The sequence below is a fragment of the Vombatus ursinus genome, unplaced genomic scaffold (assembly GCF_900497805.2).
Source record: "Vombatus ursinus unplaced genomic scaffold, bare-nosed wombat genome assembly UNPS02006779.1, whole genome shotgun sequence".
NCBI classification, from domain to species: domain Eukaryota; kingdom Metazoa; phylum Chordata; class Mammalia; order Diprotodontia; family Vombatidae; genus Vombatus; species Vombatus ursinus.
In genome coordinates this window covers 3,927,319-3,952,109 of record NW_020946557.1, presented here as the reverse complement: position 1 = coordinate 3,952,109, position 24,791 = coordinate 3,927,319, and the positions used below count along the sequence as shown (strand labels likewise).

The following is a 24,791-nucleotide window of genomic DNA, read 5'->3' as shown; positions in this document are numbered from 1 at the left end:
ATCAGAAGAAGGAAGCTTGATATAGCAGAATAAGCATGGAACTTTGATTCAGAAGACCTGAGTTAAGGTTAATCCTCACAACAAAACTGTGAAGTAGATGCTATTAATATTGCAACTTTACAGATGAGAAAACTGACAGGTAGTAAGTGTCTGAGGTGGAATTTGAATTCAGGTCTTCCTGAGTTCAAGTCCAGTATTCTATTTACTTCAACATCTAAATGCTACAGAAAGTAGGGAACTCCATTACCTTCCAAGAAAAGTACCACATGACCATAAGATGTATGCATCTAGATGTATGCATCTAGAGCTAGAAAGGACCCTGGAGGGGATTGAATCCAACTCCTTTATTTTTTAGATGAGAGAACTTGGGCAAGGAGAATTCAAGTGACTTGCCCAAGTTCACATAAATATTTGAGGGAGGATTTGAAACTTGGGCACCCTTGGATACAAGTCTGATACTCTATCTACTATGCTACCTACTTGCTAGTGTAAGCAAGGAATTGGACAACCTTCCAAAAAAATAACCCCATGGCCATTTCTCAGTAGATGTTGGGCAACATCGTCAAGATCCCACCTATGGATCTTCACATTGGGAGTGCCCCAACAATCATGTTTTTCAAATACCACATCATAAGAGCTTTGTTCTCTATTGTGGTTTTTTTGTCTTTGAAGTTAGAGCTCTAAAGAGAAAGGAGCAGAGGTGTACTGATAAATGTTTAACAACCATGCTTCTAAATCCCATGACATACTTTTATGTTTAGTCTACATTGTTCACATTTTCTCCATCACTTTCTTAAGCTTAGACAAACAACAAAATAATAAATCAAACCCTGATTTGTAGTTTGCTGATATCCAAGATATAAAAACTCACACTGAAAATTTAGCAATTGGCATGATCTAGCTCCTGCATAACCCTGGAGAATGTGCTTCCCTAGTTTGTCCAGTTGGTTCAATGCTAATGAAACCAAGGTTCTATAGTTAACTTTACTTGTTTCTAGGGTCACGCTTTTTCCTAGCTGTAATCAAAATGTGTGCCTTTAGGCAGAAAAAGGACCAGGGAAAGTTTATATAGGCATATTAGCTCAAATTCAAATCCTGTCCCATATACTTATTAACAGTGTGACCCTGGGTAAGTAGCTCAACCTCTGTCTGACTCTGTTTTTACATCTGTAAAACAGGGATAATAATAGCACCTGCTTCCCAGGGTTGTTGTGAGGATCAGATGAGATAATATGTTTAAATTCCTTTGCAAAACTTAATCAACTATATAAATGCTTCTGTTGCTGCTACTGCTGATGTCCATCATTATAACCGATTAGAAAAATGACTCAAAGTATGAAGCCTACTGTGAATCTATGAAGGACATGGTATTACATAATTAACAAGTTTTGAGAATTGCCAAGAAGTATAAAGGGAAGGATAATTCAACTCAGCAAATTTGCATAAACCTATGGGTCCCTGTTCCAAACTTGGGAGGTGATATGTTCTGATCAGAATATATCTAGAGTGTTATGTTCAGTTCTTAAGGCAACATTTTAGGGACGGTATTAAAAAGCTGGAATCCATCCAGAAGAAGTGACCAGGATGTTGAGGGGACTAGAAGATATGCTGTACAAGGATAAATAAAAAGAACTGGGGGTGTTCAGGATGGGCCATCTGGTCCAATACCCTCCCTCCTTTTACAGATGAAGAAATTGGAACTCAGAGAAGGGAAGTGATTTGCCCAAGGGAAGACTTAGAATATGACAGCTATTCAAGTATTTGATGGGCTGTAATATAAAAAAAAAAGGTGAAAACTTGTTTTACTTGGCTCCAGAGAGCACAACTAGAAGCAAGAGGTGATAGGTGCAGAAGCAGATTTTGGTTCTAAATAAGGAGAAGCCTTTTTAACAACTAAAGTTGTCCAGCAGTGGAATAAGCTGTCTCATTAGGTAGTAAGTTCCCCATCTATGGAAGTCTTCAAGAAAAGGTCTGAAGACCACTTATGAAAGATCTTATTTAAGGAATTCTTAAGTCTGAGCTATACTAGATGAACAGCGTCAAACAAACAAGACACTCTTTCAGCTCCGAGCATTTTCTCTGGCTGTTCCCCCCATGCCTGGGAATGCTCTCTCTCCTCACCTCAAACTACTGACCTCCCAGGCTTCCTTTATATCCCAGCTGAAATCCTACCTTCTACAGGAAGCCTTCCCCAACCCCTCTCAACTCCTGTGCTTTCCTTCTTTTAATTATTTCCTGTTGATCTTATATATAGCTCACTTTGTATATATTTGTTTGCATGTTAGATTGTAAACTCCTTGAAGGCAAAGACTGCTTTTGCCACTCTTTGTGTCCCCAACACTTAGCATAGTGCCTGGCACATAATTGGCATTTAATAAATGTTTATTGATTAATTGATTGAAATTCAAATAGAAATGGGAGCCACTAATCTATACATAAGGATTCTTAGAGGCCATGTATTGACTTAGTTTTAAAATGGAATATTATCTATGTTTTATTGTGTTTTTGTTATTTTGTTAAATGTTTCCCAATAACATTTTAACCTGATTCAGGCTGCACTCTGGAGTGCTGTGGGCAGCATGCAGCCTGCTGGCCATGTGTTTGACTCCTCTATACTAGATTATGTCTCCATAGTTCCTTCCAATTTTGACAATCTATGATTAGCTAATAATAATTTCACAAACTATGCCTTCTAATTCTATTCCTTCACTCCATGCTTTCCATTCTCCTGACATACAGTAGCAGAAAGGATAATAGACTAGGGTTTAAGACACCATGTTCTAGTCACAACTTTTTCACTCACTGTGTGTTCGCTAAACCTTCTCATCATGCTTAACAGAGTTGAACTTAGATGTGTCCTGGTCCCCTTTGGTAGTCTAGTGGAACTTGCGAACCCCTTCTTAGAATAATGTTTCATTTTAATGCATAAAATAGGATTGCAACAATAGGAAAACAAATTTAGGATCACAAAGGAAACCATTTACATTGAAATATAGTTGTCAAAATATTTTTAGGGACCCTGGAGTCAAGAGGACCTGAGTTCAAATCTGGCCTTAGACACATAACACTCACTAGCTGTGTGACTCTGGGCAAGTCACTTAACCCCATTTGCCTCACCCAGATACATATATATTTGTGTGTGTGTGTATGTATGTATATGTATATGTATGTATATATGTCCATGTACATGTATATGTATACACACACACACATATATATATACATAATTTTTAAATATGTTCATAGACCCCAGGTTAAGAATCCTTGGTCAAAAACAATTAACTCACACATTTCAGGTAATTTGGGTGTATATTATTTATTATAGCTCTCTTGCCAGAATTAGATTCATCAGGTAACTTCAACTTCTCCTTTGACTACATAGACTTGACGAAATCTGTGGCATCAGTAGAAGCACAGTACGCACGCACACACACACACACACACACACACACACACACACACCCCTGGACACACAGTTAAGTATCAGGCCACCCAGCTTTGGGATGAAAAGAGATGGGCAAAGGGGGTCAGCCTTAGGGAGGTAAATAAGAAAACCCTCTCTCACATTAGAACTCAGGATATTGATTTGATGTCAACTATAATGATCTACCTTTTCACTATAAATATTCACCTTTCTCCTAAAATGACCTTTTCCTATTATCTCCTTTGTTCAAATTTTATACAAATGCTGCTGCAACATATCTCTTGAATGCAGGAACATTGTTTCTTCTTATTGGGGAATTCAGAAGTAACTTAGAGGGGAAAATGCTTGGAAAAATCATTCCATGTATGTGTGTATATATGTGTGTATATATATACATGTATGTGTGTGTATCTTTGCACCTGCAAAGGATGACCAAAATACCACTCAGGAGAAACATATCCTTTGAATATTCATATCTGAGTATATTTCAAAGAGACCTAGTTCATGATTCTTGCAGATGGAAAGAAGCTGTTACAATTTCCCAAGATGAAAGAGACACTCCCCTTATACCAGGTGTCTGAAGGGGGAAAAATGTCCCTCATGGCAAGGTGACTGATTTGATAAGTGAGATAGAAATCTTCTGTTTTGATAAGCCATTTTCTGTTTGAAAAAACAAACCCAGGAACTAGAAATTCAAGGAGGCTGAGGAGTCACGTTTTCGTTTTAAGATCATTAAGGAAGGTAATATCTTGGGGAATTTTAATTTTAGGGAATGAGATTTGAAATACCTTTCAAAGGCAATGCAGTATTGTATTTATTCAGGCCATGGTTGTGTTTTTCATGTGTGTTTGGCCAGAACAAAATGAAAGGTGTGATTCGATATAAATACTAAGTCCAGATGGAGGTACTAATACAGTGCTGTAAGATCATGGATTTAGATGTGGGAAGTCCCAGAGTCCAACCTGCTCATTTTACAGATGAGGAAAATGAGGCACAGAGAGGATAGGTGGCTTGTCCAGAACCTTATGGCTGGGAAATGTCTGAAGCAGGATTTAAACACAAATTTTCTTGACTACAGATTCAGGACCCTGTTCACTATGCTTTGGATAACACAAATTCTTTATTTACTAGCCCCAGTAAGAATAGTATCTGTGCTTTTGGGTCATGGAGATAGGAGCAAATAGGTAGCAGTCTCCAGCCAGATAGAAAAGAGGACTTCAGGTTTTGCAGGACACTATACTTTTCTACAATATCCTTCACAGATAATGTGCATAATATTTTCTGAGAATATATATAAATACTAATAGCTGAATGAGAGAAAGAAATAGTGAAGCTATTTGAAAAATCTAGTCTCTACTTAAATGCCTCTAGTAAGGAGAGCTCACCACCTCCTAAGGCAGCCTATTCTACTATTGGATGGTTGTATTCATTAGAATATTTTTCCTTAAGTTTAGCCAACATCTGCTTCTTTGCAATTTCCACTTACTGCTTCAAGTCCAGTTCCATGCCGGGCTAGGACCAGCAGAGACATTATGCAGGAAGAAACCCCAAGGGGGACCATCTCGCAAGCAAATAGCGTATGCTCTCCAACTTCCCCCTTCTTTCCTCATGCACAACATAACAGGGAGCTAGCTGTGTATAAGTAAGGCAGAATATGTAAAGCAAAACTCAGGAGGGGAAAAACATCCTGCTTTACCCTGCCATGTTTCTGTCAGAACTGAGGATTATGCTGGCATATTAATGCCTGTAACAGCATGACAGTCAAGCCAGAGTGCTGTTCAGGAATCTCCCATTAATGAATGGTCGTCACAGCAGTTACACAGAGACTCCCAGTCCCACTGCCAATCTCTGAACCTTCCCATCCCTCAGGAACAAAATAACTCCTAATGGGAAGAACAGCTGGAATTAAAGTAAAATAAGAGATTGTTATTTTTTTTTCCTTTGGGGGTTGGAAGAAATTGAAGAAGCATATTACAGCATTTTGACCTGATTTGCCTTACTTTTTTTTTCTAACCTAATATGAAAAGTCTATGGACTATAGTCTAGGGGACAATAGTGCTTCTGGTCAGCAATATGGTACCTTGCTCATAAAAAAAGGTTTGGTTTGGTTTTATTTTTCTCCCTGGTATCAAGGTAAAAAATGGAGCAGTGGTAATTATTCAGTTTCATAGCATGTTCTTTTTACTTTAAATGAGAATATTGTCATCTTGTGATATTGTTTTGTTGGGGGAAAATATGCCCTCTCCTTTCTTCCCAATAATTTCCTACTTCCAAGTGACTTTAATGGAAAATACCTGGACTGGAAATCCAGAAACTAAGGCTGGGTTCTGGCTGGGTTCTTTATGAGCTATGTGTCCCTAATTATGTCCCTTAACCTGTGCAAACTTCAATTTCTTATCTGTAAAATGAAGGTATTTACATCACATAATGTTCAAAGCCGTTTACATGATATTCTAAGATTTTGTGATTCTATGATTCACTATCTAGATCAGGGGTGGGGAACCTGCAGCCTCAAGGCCACATGTAGCCTTCTAGGTCCTTGGGTGCAACCTTTTGACTGAGTCCAAGTTTTGGAGAACAAATCCTTTTATTAAGGAGATTTGTTCTGTGAAGTTTGGATTCAGTCAAAGAGACACACTTGAAGACCTAGAGGGCCACATGTGGTTTTGAGGCCACAGGTTCCCCACCCCTGGTCTAGATCCAGTGACAGACTAGACCCTCAAGTATGTGAAAAGAAATTAGAATGAAACTTTGGAGGGCAAACACATGGAACACACACAGCTGAAATATTTTCATGGAAGGGATCACCACATTTTGAAATTCTTATGATGCTCAGAAAGTTAAATATATAATGATAATTGTTGTCCAGTCATTTTAGTCATGTTCAATTCTTCGTAACCCCATTTGGGCAAAGATATTAGAATGGTCTGCCATTTCCTTCTACAGCTCATTTTACAGAGGAGGAAACTGAAGTAAATAGGGTTAAGCGACATGCCCAGGATCACACAGCTAGTAAGATGAGGCCAAATTTGAACTCAGGTTTTCCTGACTCCAGCCCTGGTGTTCTATCTACTGCCTAGGTAGCCAATAATAACAAATACTGTTTCTAAAAATCACCAGGAAGAATTAAGTCTGATATCATGATGCAGATTTCCTTGAAATATGTATAAAAACTGGACCTGTTGGGAGAATAAGACTACCTTGAATATTTTGTTATAAAATTCTCTTAGAAGTATGTCTGCCAGTAATGTCATTAGCCACCTTTACATTGTTAATATTAATATCTGTTGTCATCTCCAGTATTTACATTAGGAATATGTTCTAATAAGAGGGACCAATGATAAAAAAATCATTGCCCAAAGATGATAAAGAAAAGCAAGGTCAAATAGAAAGTAAGGCACAAAACTTAAAATGATATTCAGCCTGATAATGAAAAACAACATAGGTATCTAACTTTTAAATGAAGGTCATTTTAAAACAAATGCTTTCAGACATATCTGGATGTGAAAAATGGAACTAAAATTACTAAAAAAAAATTACTTTGGCTATGCACAGTGGAGAATGAAGAAATGTGACAATTACTCCATCAATATGACCACTATGCATGGCCCTCAGAAAGCAGAGGCCCCAGACCTCTGAACCATTTAGTTTGACCATTTACACTGCTTCAATTTGTTTTGTAATTTTCAGATGACTACTTCATGCTTTTTCAATATAAACATGAAACTGAAGTATGTAAGGAAAGAATTCTTTTCTCAATTCCCCAGCATGAGAGACAATTCACTAAAACTGTAATGACTATTTTATTGAGTGCTAAGAAACCTTAAAGGAATAACCCCTGCTTCTTATATAAACAGTAGTTACATATTCCAAGGAGATACTGAGATTAAAGAAGTAATTGGGATTCAGGATCCCACCAAGATTCAATTCACATCTCTGTCCTTAAGACATCATTCTGCTAAACGAATGCACGAACAGAGGCAGAATTAACTGGCTCCTTTTAAGTTGGGTAATTGCAAATGCAAAATGAATATCATTCTGCATCCAGAGAGCCAGAGGACAACTTGAGCCAATGAAATAATGGTAGCTATGATAAATAATGTATGCACAATATCAAAAGCTGAATGAGAGAAAGAAATGGAGAACCCATTTGAAAATTTGGAATTTGCTCAAAGCTGCTCCTCAAGTGACTCCCAGGAGGAAAAGAACAGATCAGTAATAAACTCTGTAGCTCTGTATAATTTATAAACTTTCTTCCTTTTCATTTCTAACATTGACCCTTTATGATTAACCAAAGAAACAAAAAGCTAGATAGCTTCCATAGCCATTTGGCGGAGCAATTATAAACATACTAATATAATCTCTACTAACAAATGGTGTCTATTTTCCTTTTAATCTACGCACCTACCCCTCGCACCCCCACAATAAATTTGACACACAAGGAGCACCGACTTCCATGCTCTTGTTCACATGCCTTTCTTCATTTGTTTCATTTTCATTACAGCTCTCTTAACCAACCATTTTAACCAAAGAAAAGTTAATTCTTTATGACAATATTAGATTGCAGCCCTCAGTTAATTTTTAAAATGGGATTGCTGCATGTCCTCTGACAGCACGGCAAATTGAAAGTTAATCAAGGAAATCTTCTCTCAAGTGCCAGTATCTTTCCAAAGAGATTTCATATCTTACGAGAGGATTATTTTTCACTTTAATAGATACTGTATATCATGCAGCCATATTGAAAGAGGTCAGGTCTGTTTTTAAAAGTAGACAGATATTAACAATAAAATTCACTTAAGAGACTAAATTATTTCCCCCGCCCCTACAGTTTTCCTTTGGTATTGTCTCACTCTTTCTGAACCTATTCTTCATACTCATTAGGACCATCAGTCTCTTTAAGTCCTTCCTATTCTTCTAGGGCCCTATAGGTCTGGTTTCACTTCCACCCCATTGTTATCAATCTTGCAGTGAAATATTGCTTTCTTTCCTTTTGCTGATCTTACCCTGCTAATCTTCAGTTTCTGTCTCTACCATCTGCATTCTCTACTCTTACTTATGACACATCAAGAATTGATGGGAGAAATAAAAAAAAACACAAAATAAAAATTATACTAACCAGATCTCCTATAAATTCATCAATCTAACCCAATCTAAACCCTCATCGGTACAGTGTTTTTTTTTTTTTCACATATTTTATGTTTGCTATTGCAATTTAAACTATACAATTAGTGTAGCGTGTTGGGGAGAATATCCAACTAGAAGTCAGAAGACCAAGGTTTTAGTGCTGGTTCTGTCATTTATTGGCCATGTGACATTGGCAAGTCACTTAAACTCTCTGAGCCCCAGTTTCCTCTTCAATGGAATAAAAAAAAAAATTTACTGCTTCTTTCAAAGGATAATTTGCATATCAAATAAATTGTATGAATAATTCACTATTCAAAGGATCCTTAATTTGTGTTGGGTGTTTCCTCAGGTTGCAGATTTCAACTTCTCTATGACTTGATAGTTTTGGAGAGTTAGTATGGCCCAAAAAATTTGTCAGCCTGTAACCAACAGGACACTGGGCCCTTTCTGAACTTGGATAACTGGATCTTGGAAAACAAGCATGCAGTCAGTTATTGTGCCCATATTTAAGGCTTCCATTTTAGGGGACTTCCAAGAGCCTGTACTCTATTGGAATAGCCTTTAATAAACAAGCATCACTTCCGCACCCTGATGAGACACTAGAGTAAGAATTTGAAGGAGATGTTCTGTGCAGGTGTGAAAGCACTTGAAAGCTCTAGAATCCTGTATAAATGTAAGGTAGCATGTTGGGTAAATAAATGTTTTGCATCAATATTCATGGCGTTAGATGCCATACATGCTAGAATCAATGGCTGGTGAATGTTTGGTTAGAGTTTATTGGGTTAGACGGTTAATGTTACAGCTAAAACATAATGTCATTTGGTTTTACTGCTTGCCAATCTTTAAAATGGGTCTGATTGTTACTGAGTGGTGGGAAGAGTTAAAAAAAAATCTTCTCATATTTCCTCTCATTAGGTTCCCCCTCCTCTAATCAAGTATGTACTTACCCAGAGCATCTACCACCTCCCACTTGTTTTCATTCTTTCTTCTTATTAGCATCCAAGTAATAGATGAAATGATGAGAAATGTAAAATCATGGAATATCTGGCTATTTTTATAAGACATCTCTGAACTTTGAAAAGAATAATTCCCAGATATGGGTACAGAGTCTAGATGTTAAAGTGAAACTAGCATTTTCGCTGAACTCTCCCAATACATCCCCTCTATATCGACATAAAAATGCACCAAACAAAATTCTAATCAGCGAAAGCCTAGAAAAATTTGTAGTGTCATCTTTCCAGCCCAGGGCAGCTTAGGAAACTAGAAAGGACTGCACACATGGAGTGAGGGCTGATGGAAGCTGCACTAGTTGTATGGTCTGTGGTAGTAGCAGTGACATTTTTATTCTGATTTTTACCTACAAAAAGACGTTCAAAGACTGATAAACAAAAAAGAGACTGATCTAATTATCATTTTTCAGTCTTTGTTTTTCCTTTTTTATTCTAGGAAAATATGTTAGTATTCCTTCTCCCTTCCCCCAAGAAAAGCTTTCACATTGAGTATTTAACTACTGTGAATATTACTGATATAAAAAAGATTAGGAAATCATTTTTGGAATTTTTCTACATAGCCTTACTTAAAAGAATTTGAAATAGTCAAGGCAATCGGCCTACAATGGCCATGTGGAATGTTACCAATTCCCTGGACGTGGGGCTTCAAACTTTTGTTCATGTGCTTCTGTAGGCCAACCAAACAACATACTGGGAAAATTCCTTTAGATCCCTTGATATTCCAAAGAAACAGTTTGTTAATCAATTATCTCTCACTCTAGATATATGATTAATCTACATCTTCTTCCCTTCATATATTTCTTTGATATCTTTCATGTCCTTTCACTTGTGTAATCTTTCATTGGTAATACACTACAATTTTCTTGTGCCTACCATGAATGTCTCCAATGATTCTTGGATGGCCTCTAATTTTAATTGTTTGGAAGGTGGCATCTCATGTTTTTTTCACAGTTTTATAGAATCCCTGAAGAATAGGGATAGGGGATAGAAATGAACCTGTGAGTCCAGTATCATTATTGTAAGGAACTCTTTAGGGAGGAAACTCTCTGCCAATGCAAGTCAGTCCCTTCTTTAACATTTAGTCTTAGAGAGTTGCCTAAAGCACTGACAGGCTAAGTGATTTCCCCAAGGTCACATAGCCAGTGAGTGTCAGAAGTGGGACTTAAACTTAGGTCTTCTTGGCTTAGTGGATGGCTTTGTAGCCAATATAGCATGTTGCAGCTGGAAAAATATTGGTATTAAAAAGATGTCCCTCTCATACATTGAGACACTTGAGTTCATTAGGTATTGTATTGTTTCCCAAAAGCAATACAGCCCACTCTTCATCTTGTTCCACAATTTGGAGCACAGCTCATTGTTTATTTGCAGTGGCCTTACAAGATATGTAGACGATGGACCAGGTCAATGGATTGTCCCTCCACCTGAAATCACTATGTGGAAAACAGACATTGTTCTTCCTCCCAGCTTTTGAGACTATTCAAATGGCCTCTTCCAGCATTCTCTGATATTTAGGATAAAATGAGGTGACCCCTTATGGGCTGAATTGATTGAGAAGCTTCCATTTGCCAAGACATGTTAAAGGGAATATAAACACGGCTGCTTCTAGTATAATTGCAAAATCTCTTTCATGTGTACTCCCTGAGAAAGAGAAAACTCTTGGTAATGTCTATAATGAGAAAGAACTGTGAAACCATCAGTCCAACTTCCAGAAAGGCCAATAATATAGAAACCAAAATCAGTGTTAAGTTTTGTAAATCATACCACCCTACTACATCCAGGTAAATATGGACTTATCAATCCTCTCAACAACCACACCTTCCAATATATTTTATTTGTTCTTAAAAATAGAAGTGGTCTTCCCTCTTCCAAGTGTAGTGCACCTGAGCCAGAGATGCTTTGCTTTGCCTGTTGCCTGTCAAATTTGTTGTCCCAGGAGGCCTAGTACTCTGCCTGCTACAAGTGTCCTCCGCTAAGCAGGTGAAAAAGGAGAACGGTGATCGGCTGAGCCAAGTGAACAAATTCAAAGGTCCAGTAATAAGAGTTCATGGGTCTACAGTTGCAAAATTCCTGAAGGCCAGCATTCTGAATGGCCTATTAATACTATGAACTGCTAAAAATAAAATCACCAAATACTTAAGAATGAGCTTACATTTTTTTTTCAACTCAATTATCTTATCAATGGGAGCTTTAGCATTTATTTTATTCTTTTCTTCTTCAAAGTGTATTGCAAAGAATGACTAATTCTCCTAGCACCCTGAAGGTAGGTATTATTATCCCAATAAACAAATGACTCACTCCCTGTCAGTTCAGGTCTCTGCCTCCACTGGCCCCTCACTCCAGTTCATCCTGTACTCTGCTGTCAGGATAATCTTTCTCAAACACTGTGAACAAGTCAAGTCAATAGGTATTTATTAAGCACCTGTGGTGCTAGGCACTGTGGGAAATACAAAAGAAACAGAAGATCTGGTGCCACCCCTGGAAGAATTTGCAATCAGTGGAGGTGAGGAGATGTGCCTATGTGAAACACCGGGTGAAAAAAAATCTAAGGCAGTATATGATCAAGTGGAACGTGATACGGCAGCCCACTATAATAAGAGCTTGTGTATGGAGGAGGCGGTGCTTAAGCAGGGCCTTCAAGGAAGTATAGGATTTGGATTGGCCAAGTGAAATGAAGGAGGCATTCCAGACAGAGGGCACCCCTTGAGAAAGAGCACCAAAGCAAGATTGAACATGTAGAGAACCATAAAGAAAGCAACCTGACTGGAGTGGAGGGTTCAGGTTGGTAAGTACCTAGAGATAACATCATTCTCTGATTGTTTTAACTTCCCAGCTAAAATATAAGTTCCTTTGGGGCTGAGTAAAATGCTGAGTACAGATTAGGCATACGACCAACTGCCCACTTTGTACCTGATAAATGAAGGGGACTGGTTAATGAAGAAATTTGAATTGAGAGGATGTGATCAGTAGGCAGCAGGAAACTATTATACTTACTCTTTAGCAGAAGATTGATAGAATAAAAATATCATTTTTGTAAGATTAATTGAGGAAAAGTAATTAAGAAGGTGTGATAGTGGAAACTGGACTCACAGGTTGAGAGGGTCATAAAATTTAGTGCTGGAAGAGACTGTATAGGTCACCTATTTCAACATCTTTATTTTATAAAAAAGGAAACTGAGACACTGAGAAGCTGAATCGCCTGCCTGAGGTTAGACAGCTATTAAGTAGCAGAGGTGGGATTAGAACCCAGGTCCTCTGATTGTAAATCCAGTGTTCTTTCTGCTACAGCATGCCTCTGAGCTTGTGTTTTAAAGAGAAATCATAGCATTTTAGAGCTGGAGAGGAGCAGAAAGATCTTTTAGTCAAAGCCGATCATTTTCACAGATGAGAAAAGGTAGCATAGTCTGATAAAAAGCATAAGATTGTAATGAAATCAGGACTTTAAAGTTTATAAAGTGCTTTCCTTAAACTTTGTGAGATAGGGACTGAAAATAATCCCCCCATTTTCCAGATGGGGAAACTGAGCCTGAGAGATTAAATGACTTAGCCTGAGTCACACAGTTTGGAACTCAAACCCAATTCTTCTTCAGGTATGGGGAACTACATAAGCAAAAACAAAGAACTGAGGGATGAACCAAATATACACGGAAAGTAATAATGACTGAAATGGAGGTGTGTAATAGAGAGTTGCAGAAAACAAAGCTGGGTGGGGGGGGGAGAGGACTGGATTAATTAGTTAATTTTACTCCTTATTAGACTCCAACATAAGAATTTATTGTGGGTAATATTAAACATTAGGTGAAGTTTATATTTTGTATCACAAGGCTCTCCATTTTGTACCTGTAGTAAGATTAGACTTGGTGGTCTTGAGACCAACGTAAGTCTTCCTTTAAGGGATACTGGAAACCATTGTTATAAGATTAGGCCTGATGGTCTTGAGACCATTATGACAGTTCCCCTCCCACCCTTCCAACCCCCCCTCCCCGATTCCCCATCTTAAGGAAGGCTATAAAGTTACAGACTGCTCATGGAAAAGTACTGGCTAGAAATATCTCTATATCTATACATACACACACACAACACACATACATATACCTATACATATATGTGTATGCATGTATGTGTGTTTATATGTATATATACATATATTGTGTATATATATAAATAATAAATGTGATACAGATTTATATAGTATAATAAATGTAACATAAATAATATCTTAAAATAATAAACTATTTTATTTGTGATTTATTATATTATTTATACTTATATATTTAATTTAATTATGTAGTATATTATTTATTTATACTATTTATAATTGTATAATTTAATTATGTATTATGTATTTTTATATAAACACATATTTATATTTATGTTTACACATGTATATATCTATATATATATTAGCTTAGTATTAGTACAGCTATATGCCCCAAAATAATCTTTCCAACAGTTAGCTGCTTGTGTACCTGTGTATCCCCCAAAATTCCCTGTGTGCCCTGAATCTTGACATACAAATAAGCCAACTCTAGACAACCACCAAAATCAAAGTTTAAGTATCCCACTCTCAGAAGAGCCCTTTGGAGCACATCTCCTCTCCCTGGGAGCACAACCATCTCACAGGACCAAGCCCTTGTAGATGAATGGACCCATGTCTCTGTGCTCCCCAATTCAACACTACCCTTACGTGAGTTTTACTCCATGTTAGTGTATATGTCTGGATTGTGTTTCAGATCCCCTACACCTTCTCCTTTTCTTCCCTTCCTCCAATCTTCTTTATTGGTGGCCAATAAAACTATTAAACTTGATCTCCAGTATTTTATGTATTATTCTCAGCATCTGAACTCATTAAGGGGTTTGTTTCCTCCAAAGTCTTTGATTGGGCCATAAGCCTCTCCCTAGACATAAATTAGCTGTTCAGACAAGGATTTTACCTATATAAGAAGTAGTCACAGGATAGGGAGCTGGAATTGAAGGCAATACATCCTGTATTCAAATCCTAGTTCTGCAACATACTGGCTGTGTATCCTTGAGTAAGTCACATAACCTCACTGTACTCTAGGTAGCTCCTTAAGGTAATTATTTGCAGAAAAAAGTTTTGATCTGCTTTGGTGGAAGGAGTTTCCTTACCTAGGAGTTCCCCAATTACAAGTCTGCATCAATATCCCACAACCATATGAAAGAATTCTCCAAATCACTAAAAGTAAAACAATTGCAAATCAAACACCTCATACATAGTCAACTAGCAAAAATGATAAAAGAATGAAATAGCCAATGCCAGATGTAGGAAATGCAGAAAGACTGGTACACAAATTTTCTTTGGGTAAAGTAGTAAATTGTTCCAATCACTCTAGAAAATAATTTGGAATTATGCTTTTTTAAAAAGTAACCAAAATATACATACTCTTTGATTCAGAGATCCCACTGCCAGGAATATATTCTAAGGAGAGAAACTAAAGAATTGGAATTGGAAAGAACTGGAAACAAAGGACAGTATAAACCCTTGATTGGGTAATAGCTAAACAAATTGTGTTACAAAAATATAAATGGAATATCACTGTGCCATAGCAATGAATATGAAAAATACAGTGAAGCATGGAAAGACAAATTTATGCAGAATGAAAAAAAATAATATATATCATGACTACAACAATATGATAGAAATGACAAAAAATCCTTTATTTTATAGTTCATATGGAACTTCTTTAAATTTATAAGAATAAGAGCCATTGCCTATCTTATAAATGCTCTGTTCTCAAAAGAACAAGTATGAGCTATCAACAGTCATATTTAAAAAATGCTCCAAATCATTCATAATTATACAAATGCAAATTAAAGAAACTCTGAGATTCTATCTAATGGTCATAAGATTGACAAAATTTATAAAAGAGAACATGTCAGTTGTTTTAGGAGCTGCAGGAAAATAGTCACATTAGTACATTATTTTTGAGGTGAATTGGTCAATTCCAGAATTGGTCATTCTAGAAAGGAATTTGGAACTATAACCAAAAAAGTCATTAAACTGTGTTTATCCTTTGACTTAGCAATACCATTACTAGGGCTTTAGCACTAGAGAAATTAAAGAAATGGGGAAAAGACTTATATGTACAAAAATATTTATAACAGTACTTTTTATAAAGAGGTATTCATTTGGAGAAATTGATGAACAAATCATGGTATTCAAATTAATGATGTTGTAAGAAATGAAAATTTGATGTTTGAGAGAAATCTAAGAAGATTTCTTTGAAATTATGAACAAGTCAACAGAACCAGGAGAACAATTTATATGATAATAACATTGTAAAATAGAACTTTGAAAGACTTTAGAACCCTTAACAATGCAGTGACCAACCAGGATTCCAAAGGACCTATGATGAAGAATGCTACCTACCTTCTGACAAAATGTTAATTGACTCAGAAGGCAGATTCAGACATGTATATTTTTAGATGTGGTCAATATCAGAAATTCATTTTACTTGACTTTGCATATTTGTTATAAGGATTTTGTTTTTCTCTTTCTTTGTCAATATATTGGGGGTGGGAGGCAGAGAAAATTGGGTTTTACAAATTGGAAAAAAAATTAAAAATTATAATGTTAATTTGTTCCAGAAGAAGAAATGAAAAATACAGCTCTGTCCTTTCATTGAAGAAGTTCATGGATATGACTGTAGGAAATTGCAAATACTTTCAAACTCAGTTTACACATTGCTTAGTTTTGCTGAGTTGATTTTTTTTCTCTTTTTTATTTTTTGTTACAAGAGATAACTTGTGAGGTAGTGGAAGAGGAGGAATATATTTGGAAATGAAAAATGATACAAAACCAAAAATATTTTAGAAATTATAGAAAAAAGAAAAAAGTTACCCTTCTTAACTATCTACCATAACAACCTTAAGAAAAGTGTGCTGAGAATGAATGAGATGTAATAGAAAGAGAATGAGACCTTGCTTGGTCTTGCTGAGTGACCTTGAACAAGTCACATACCTTTTTGAGTGGGTTTCTGTTTCCTCACCTATGAAATTAGAGATTTGGATTATATGACCTCCAAAGTCCCCTCTGAGCTATGACTTTCTTATTCCATGAAATTGAGGTATTTTCTTGAGGCTGATACTGTCTTTGTTATGTGATTCTTCCCTTCCATTTGCTTTTTTTTTTCATTAAAAATATAATTAAAATAATATTGGTATGCTAAAGATATAATATGGCTAGACAGAAATTTATCTTTTCATGCTCATTCTGTTCTTTGAGATAAAGCTATCAAATTACAGGCAGCAGAGCCATTCGGATCTTAAGTTGCATATCTTCTTCTCCCTGGCAATATTCTTTTACTTGAATTGATTTAGAAGAAATTATGTGATTGCTCCATATTGTCATTTACTGTGGACATTGTTGAACAATTTCCAACTAGTTCATTTTATTCTCTATGTGGGGCTCCTAATCTTAAAACACCAAGTCTTTTTTTTTTAATCTTTGCACAGGTCTAAAAGTTTGGGGTCATTTTCTTTTTAATTCAGGGGTGGAGTAGAGAACATTCCTTCATCATGTGTGAGAACCAGCTGACTCTCTATTAATCAGTATGAATTGATACATCACCACTTGCTCATGGGTGGTTTCTATGTTTTGGTCTGTGCAGATTGAAGAAGTCCTGAAGATTGATGGAGGGCCATGCTATTCAAACAGCAGGCGTTGCTGAGACAGAAGCTCTTTGTGCTGGGAAGTCTTGCTATTGGAAGTCTTCTATATCTAGTTGCCAGAGTTGGGAGCTTGGATAGGTAGGTTGAACACACTATACCTACACACACACACACACACACACACGTGTCCATATATATACATTTAATTTATATATGCATTACACATGTGCGTATTCACATATATATTCTATCTATACATATATGTGTGTAGACAATCATGTGTATATGTGTGTATGCTATGAAGTCAATATTGATTTATGCTTCTATAGGACATCTTTTTAAACATATCCATTTGTTTTCTTTGTCCAAAATTCCCATGAAATATGCCTTCTGCAGTTCTGAATTTGATTGAGCCTTCCTTTGGGGAAGCAAAGAAAAGAAAAAAGTTTCAAGTAGCCCCAAGCCCTGATATTTGTCCACATGCATTTGTATTCTGCAGGCACTGGCACTTGTTTGCAAAAGGAACATAAAACAGTATACGGTAAAAATGTAATTCCAGGAGCTCATTCTGGTCTGCATGCATCTGTGTATTGACCTCTAGCCTTAGCAAAACAGTGATGATGTATTTATGTATCATCTTCTCCAAATTTATGAGTGGGCAATTAATGTGTTACCGTAATAGTTAAAATTATGTATGAGCCTGCAAAGGAACTCGTCAATTTTGGAAATCCTATTGCACTTGAAAGATGGCTGCAGGCTTGGAGAATTTTAACTATGTTAATTAGCTCCAGCTTTCAGTCAGGCTCTGAATGCACCAGGCGAGGTGCCTATCTCTCCGAGAGATTACCCTAAGAGTCCTGGAAAATCCAAAGTGAAGAAATCAGTAGAGAGCAAGGATATATCTCTGAGCAGGCAAACACTTGAAATGCTATCAGGGATGTGAGTCCCAACACTACCAAATGGCTTCACACTGAACAACTTCAGAAAGTCCTGGATTCTCAGTGATAGGGAAGAACAGAGAAGCTAATTTCTGAAATGAGAATAAACCTAGAGAAACTGGGGTCCCCAAAGGTTAAGGAAATATTGGTTGGAATAGACAAGCTGTGCCTATCTCACTTCTTGACTGTAAAATCCATTTCTTCCACTGGAAAGATTGAAGCTCTGAACTCCTGCTGCTTCCTCCACTAACCCAGCAGCCATTGTTACTGAAAATGCAGCTGGGCTTAAAATTGGTATGATAGCCAACTTTCAGCTTTCCTTCTCTAACCAGGACCTGGAACCAGACCTATATGTCTGAGTCCTCAAATTCTAAGCAACAAATACTTTAAGATTATCCAGCCAGAGCAGAAGCTGAGATTCTTTTGAATTGTATAGTGAGCCCTTTTGACAATTTAATTCCAAATTCCTAACGAGGTTCATCACTAATTAGAAACAAGTCATGGCTAGTGATCTTATGAGATGCTAAGGGACTGTAGTTTCACAAGCTGATGCTTGGCTACCAATAAAATAGCATAAACTGAAGGCTGGCTCTCTAGCTGCATCATTGTTTTCTTATTATTAGTTGCTCCTAATAATTTGCCTTTTATCCCCAGTCATTACTTCCTTCATCTTTTTTTTTTCTTCCTGATGCAAATAAATCTGATCTTTTTGTAAGGGTTTGCATTGGCCAGCGGGCTTCTCCAGAAATTCTCTGCTTGGAGGCTTAGCCAGATTATGTCTAAACTCTGAGAGTGGTGAAGTTTCTTGAAAAGCATCAATTACTTTCCTGTCTATCAGTAATCTAGATGACTACATCCCACATACATATACTATGAATATAAATATATAATGTTAGAGTACCTACATCTTGAAATATTTTCTTTTAATGAAATATAATACTGTGTTAGTATCTTTCCCATGGCTTCTCAGTAAAAAGACTATCCATGCTGTTAAGCACTAACTGTTTTCTATTTACCTATTGACCATAGGATTTGCCATCTGAAAAGGCTTTTGGGATCATCTGATCCAAACTTCTCATTTCTCAGATAATGAAACTGGGAAAGAGAGAAATGAAGTCATTTTTTCAGTCATACAGGTAGTTAGATATTAGCAAACTCAGGACTTAAATCTAGGCCTCTAACTTCAAATCTAGTGCTCTCCTCCCTGTACCACACTACCTATTTACACACAAAGGAAAGGCAAGCAACCTGTAAATGTTCATCTGTTGAGAGTATCAGTTAAAGGAAAGACAGTTCCACAGAGACTTTGCATTACCAGAGTGACTGGAAACTTCATTCAATAGGATTTAATTAAATGTGCTCGTATGGCCAACATTATCTCCTCTCGAAAAAGAGGCTTAACCTGATTTGTTAGGTCAACTTGGGAAAATTAAGACTGAATTTCAGAAATGTACCATATCCTCAGGATGAGGTAATTATTGGATTATATAGGATCATTGGTTTAGAGCTGGAAGAAACTTTAGTCAGTCAGTCAATGATCACGTGTTTACTAGCCCAGGTATTATATTAATACTAGGGATACAAAGAAAGGCAAAAAACATGGTTCCTGCCTTCAAGGAGCTCACAGTCTGAAGGATGATACAAAATATAAACAACTATGTAAAAACAAAATGTATACAATGTAAATGGAAGATAAGCTTAGAGATAAGTAACTAACAGAGGAAAGTCGATGTGTGTGAATACTGGGAAAGGCCTCTTGCAAAAGGTAGGATTTGAAATGAGTCTTCAGGGAAGCCAGGGAAGTTAGGAGGCAAAGGTAAGAAGGAAGAGAGAATTCCAGGCATGGGGGATAGCCAGTGAAAAGGCACTGATTGAGCAATCGCATGCCTTGTCCAAGGAATATAGAGTAGAATAAAGTATAAAAAGACTGGAAAGATAGGAAGAGGCCAGGTTGTGACAGGCTTTAAAAGGCCCTTAGTAATTATCTAGTGATTTTAGTCCAACTACCTCGTATCATAATTGTAGAAACCAAGGCCTACAAGATAAATTAACTAGCCCAAGATCACATAGGTGCAAAGAAGCAGGGTCAGGGTTTGGATCCATCTTTTGGCTTCAAATTCACTCCTCTTTCCATGTTATCACCATCATTTGCCATACCTAGTGAAATTGTTGATCTGATCAATTTGTTTCACCAACCATTTGTAAAGTAATTGTTATGTTCACTGCCTGGTGCTTCTCTGAAGGACATACTCAGTCTCTGTTCTGGAGAAGATTAATCTAGTAGAGAGAGAGAAGAAACATGAACTAGAAATGCCAAAACTATGCCAAAACTATGCCAAAACTATGCCAAAAAACAGGCTGTGCTCAATGCATAGGAGAACTATATGATAAAGTGTTAGGAAATAAGGTCATATCATCTCTTAACAGTGGTCATAACCTCCTCCTTCAGCAAAGGTTCCTATTCATTTTGCAGAATTGCCTAAGCAGAAACTTTCCTTTTATATTCCATCCTTGTTATTAGTTTAGATTGGAAATACCAGCTAATAATAATGATAATATCCCACCACGTGACTGAAAAACTCACATGTGAACTGACTCAGGTTAAGATATAATTAGAAATGTTTAACAAAATAAGTAAAGAATATAATAAAACATAGATAATATTAACTTGGGTTTTACTAAATTGATATGATTTCTTGATTGCCGGAGAGGTGGGGAGAGAAGAAAAAAAGGAAAAAAAAAGAAATTTACATGATAACTTTATTATATATTTAAAAGGAATAACAAGTTATGCATAATAGATTTGCAGTTTCGTGTGGAGTCATCTTTTTATTATACTGTGTTATGGAAATGTTTATTTTATTCTATAAATTAAAAATAAAGTAAATTTTAAAAAATTTTTAAAGAAAATGAGCTTAATTTCCCCTCTATGTTAGCTCTAAGTTTTTATTCACAAGCAGAAGAGACATGAAGCAATCCAGCTCCATCCTTGAACTAATTGACTCTGAATTTGCACAGGTGCTCAGTGAAACATGCTACACTTGCTGTTGAAAGTTGAATGTGTTTTAATGTTCATACTTTGAGGTTCAAGAGGCCTCATGGCAGTGAATAGAGATCCAGCCTTGAAATCAAGAAGACTTAGGTACAAGTCCTACCTCTGACACATACTCTCTGTATAAACCTGGATGAATCACTTAATCTAAGATGGCGCATTGATTTAGTAAAACACATATTAACATTATCTATGTTGTATTATGTTTTTTATTTATTTTGCTAAGTGTTTCCCAATTGTATCTTAACCTGGTTCAGTACACACTCATGAGTTTTGCAGTCACATGTGGGACCCAAGTTTGACACCTCTGCTCTAGACCACTCTCTAAGATCGTAAGTTGGAGAGAAAGAGAAAGAGCCAACCTGCCTTGGTAGAGAGAGGTTTCTTACCTATGAAATCACAGGTCCAATCAGTCAACTAGAATCTGTTAAGCTCCTACTATGCTCTAGACACCATGCTAAATGCTGGGGATACAAAAAATGACAAAAGATAGTCTTGCCCTGAAGCAGCTTACAGTCCAATGGAGGAGCTTATAGTCTAATCATCCCTGTCCCCTATACTGAATCACAGGATTAGGGGAGCAGAAAATCCTTGATCTCTTTAGATAAGTAAACAAAGAGAAGCAGAGAATGTCATATACATCTCCGCATGTCCCTAGCTTTAAGTACAAAAACTCTGTCACATTTACATGTACTGGAGAGCTTAGTAATTTTTAAAATTAATAGGTTGCAATCTGCTGTAATTAATTGAAGGTGAGGCCCAGGACTGCTGTTTTGTTTTATTATTATTACTTTTTAATCAGATGTCAAAGCTTTTTAGAGTATTCAAATGCCAAAGAAGTGCAAGGAAATTGGGCATCCCAAAAACACTCATCAAAAGATTTTAAATCTGCCACCTTCGCACATTTTCCAAATGATGCTAACCAGCAAGCTGTTTAAAAAGCCATTAATATGACTAATGTTGCCTGTCCATCTTTCACTATAAGCGAGAGTATACTGTAGTCAATTAAGTGCTTGGTGAATAAAAAAAAAATTTAAGGAGCAATAATAAAAAAAGAAAGCTATCAATTATATTTGCTTTATTAAATATTAGGTTCCCTAAAATAAAATTCCTCAAGCATATGCTCATTGTGGATTTCAGTAGTCTGAGAGGTCAGTGGGTTTTTGTTTTGTTTTTTGTGCTTTTAAAAGTCTTTGCTCACTCTATCTGGCTTGAAAACCAGAAAAAAGAAGAGTTGATTGCAATGAGCGTCTTAAAGTCTCCATTTGTTGCTTGCAGACTACAGCCCATTTGCCCAATTGAAGGTCGATTTGGAGCCCGCAGTCAGGCTGAAATCCCACTCCGGGCGCTGCAATTCAAACGTGGCCTTCTCCACGAGTTCCGGAAGGGCAACGCTACCAAGGAGCAGATTCGACTCCACAATCTGGTCCAGCAACTCCCCAAAGCCATCATCATTGGGGTGAGGAAAGGAGGCACCAGAGCCCTGCTTGAGATGCTGAATCTCCATCCTGCTGTGGTCAAAGCCTCACAGGAAATCCACTTTTTTGATAATGATGAGAATTATGCCAAAGGCATTGAGTGGTACAGGAAGAAAATGCCATTTTCATACCCTCAACAAATCACCATTGAGAAGAGTCCTGCCTATTTTATCACCGAGGAGGTACCAGAAAGGATTTACAAAATGAACTCATCCATCAAGTTGCTGATCATTGTCAGGGAACCCACAACAAGAGCTATTTCTGATTATACTCAGGTGCTAGAGGGGAAGGAGAGGAAGAATAAAACCTACTACAAATTTGAAAAGCTGGCAATAGACTCGAATACCTGTGAGGTGAACACTAAGTATAAAGCTGTGAGGACCAGCATCTATACAAAACATCTGGAAAGGTGGCTGAAATACTTTCCAATTGAGCAGTTTCACATAGTAGATGGAGATCGGCTCATTACAGAACCACTGCCAGAACTCCAGTTAGTGGAGAAGTTCCTCAATCTTCCTCCCAGGATCAGTCAATACAATTTATACTTCAACGCTACGAGGGGATTTTACTGCCTGCGGTTTAACATTGTCTTTAACAAGTGCCTGGCAGGCAGCAAGGGACGCATTCATCCGGAGGTAGATCCCTCTGTAATTACCAAATTGCGCAAATTCTTTCACCCTTTCAATCAAAAATTCTACCAGATCACTGGGAGGACATTGAACTGGCCCTAAATGAATATATCCTACAACACTGTGTGTTGCACCAAGAGGGACACAGTGTCTTCTTTAGATTCAAATATGCACTTTTCCAAAACACAGCTATCCAAGTCTTTTTTTTTTCACCCCATGAGTACTTGTACATATGCAGTGTGTGACCAAATATACAGTGGGATCCATTTTTTTTCTACTGAGAAGTAAACTGAAAACAATTTAATCTCTACATAGTTGTATCATTTTTTTTAGTCTATTTAGAGAAAGAAGAGGTGGTATTTGGGGGGTGGTAAATGAATTCAACTCTTCTTCAAAGAGTCAGTCTTCCTTTGACTCAAAGTTTGTCACTTGCCATTTTCATAAATCTAAGCCAAATGATTAATATGTGAGACTATACAGCTGGTTGTGAAGCTTCTGGATAGATCAGGAAGTATAAGATGAAGTATACATATGGTATGCATATTTCTAAGGGAATACTGGCTCTTTAATTCAGATGCTGAATTAGTGCCGTGAAACTGGGTCATACTACTTTCATCTTATTTCCAAGAATGTCTTTCTCATAACAATTTGACATTGTTCCAAAGTTCCTGTGGTGAGTTTGCACTATTATTTTCTTGTATGGACTATCGTGTCACCTGTAGCATGTCAAGCACATGTCCAACAGTCCAATCTTTTGCCCTCAATGTTGTATGTCAGCAAAGAGAAATGTTGTGTACATAGTGTATATTGCCTGTAAATACTGGTTTCACAATAAGTAATTCTATTTTGTAAACTGAATATGGCTATTTAATTTATTGTGGAAATTAAATTTATTGTGGTATTTAAAACGGGAATGGATTAAAACGACTATATGTGAACTTTCTTTTCAATTTCTTTTCCCATATCTCCTGCTGGCTCCCTAGGCCATTAATGTGTGTCTGCAGATGAGAGGGTATAAGAAGTGTATACACTCCTTTTAATTTTTGTACCCTTGAGGAAACATATTTATGAAGTGAAGCAAAGTCTATTTAAAAATCTCAACCATCTGGATATCGGGTCTCATAACCATCTCAGAGAACACTAGTGCTCATTAGCTACAACTTTACAACAATTAATTCATTCCCTCGCATTTGCTTCCCCTGTGCTAGAAGAGCAACAAGGAACATGTGAATAGAACCCAGGCACAGTGTTAACAACAAAGCACTTTCCTGGATGCTCTAATCAAAGTCAGCCCAGCAGAGAGATTAGATCAAATAAGATGAGACCATTTCTGCAGTCTGTTTAGACCAAAAGCTGCTGATGTTTTCAGAAAGGAAGGCGGGATTTCAGTCCTCACTCTTTGAAATGAAAATATATTAGGCTGCTCAAAAATGATCAAGTTGCTGACAGTGTAGTTATTACCAGCATCAACATATGGCTCATTTTTTCCATCCAGGGAAATGAATGC

The 24,791-nt window shown here is 36.9% G+C and overlaps 1 protein-coding gene across 1 annotated transcript in view; it reads left to right on the top strand.

Annotated features, from left to right (window-relative positions):
- The window catches only part of HS3ST5 (heparan sulfate-glucosamine 3-sulfotransferase 5), a 304,691-nt gene extending 281,167 nt beyond the window's left edge, over positions 1–23,524 (top strand). Inside the window, exons 3-4 of the mRNA XM_027848672.1 lie at positions 17,187–17,325; positions 22,456–23,524. Coding sequence (XP_027704473.1) covers positions 17,219–17,325; positions 22,456–23,386 — 1,038 coding nt within the window. The 5' untranslated portion in view covers positions 17,187–17,218 and the 3' untranslated portion in view covers positions 23,387–23,524. The remainder of the gene's footprint in view (positions 1–17,186; positions 17,326–22,455) is intronic.
- The last annotated feature ends 1,267 nt before the right edge of the window (positions 23,525–24,791 follow it).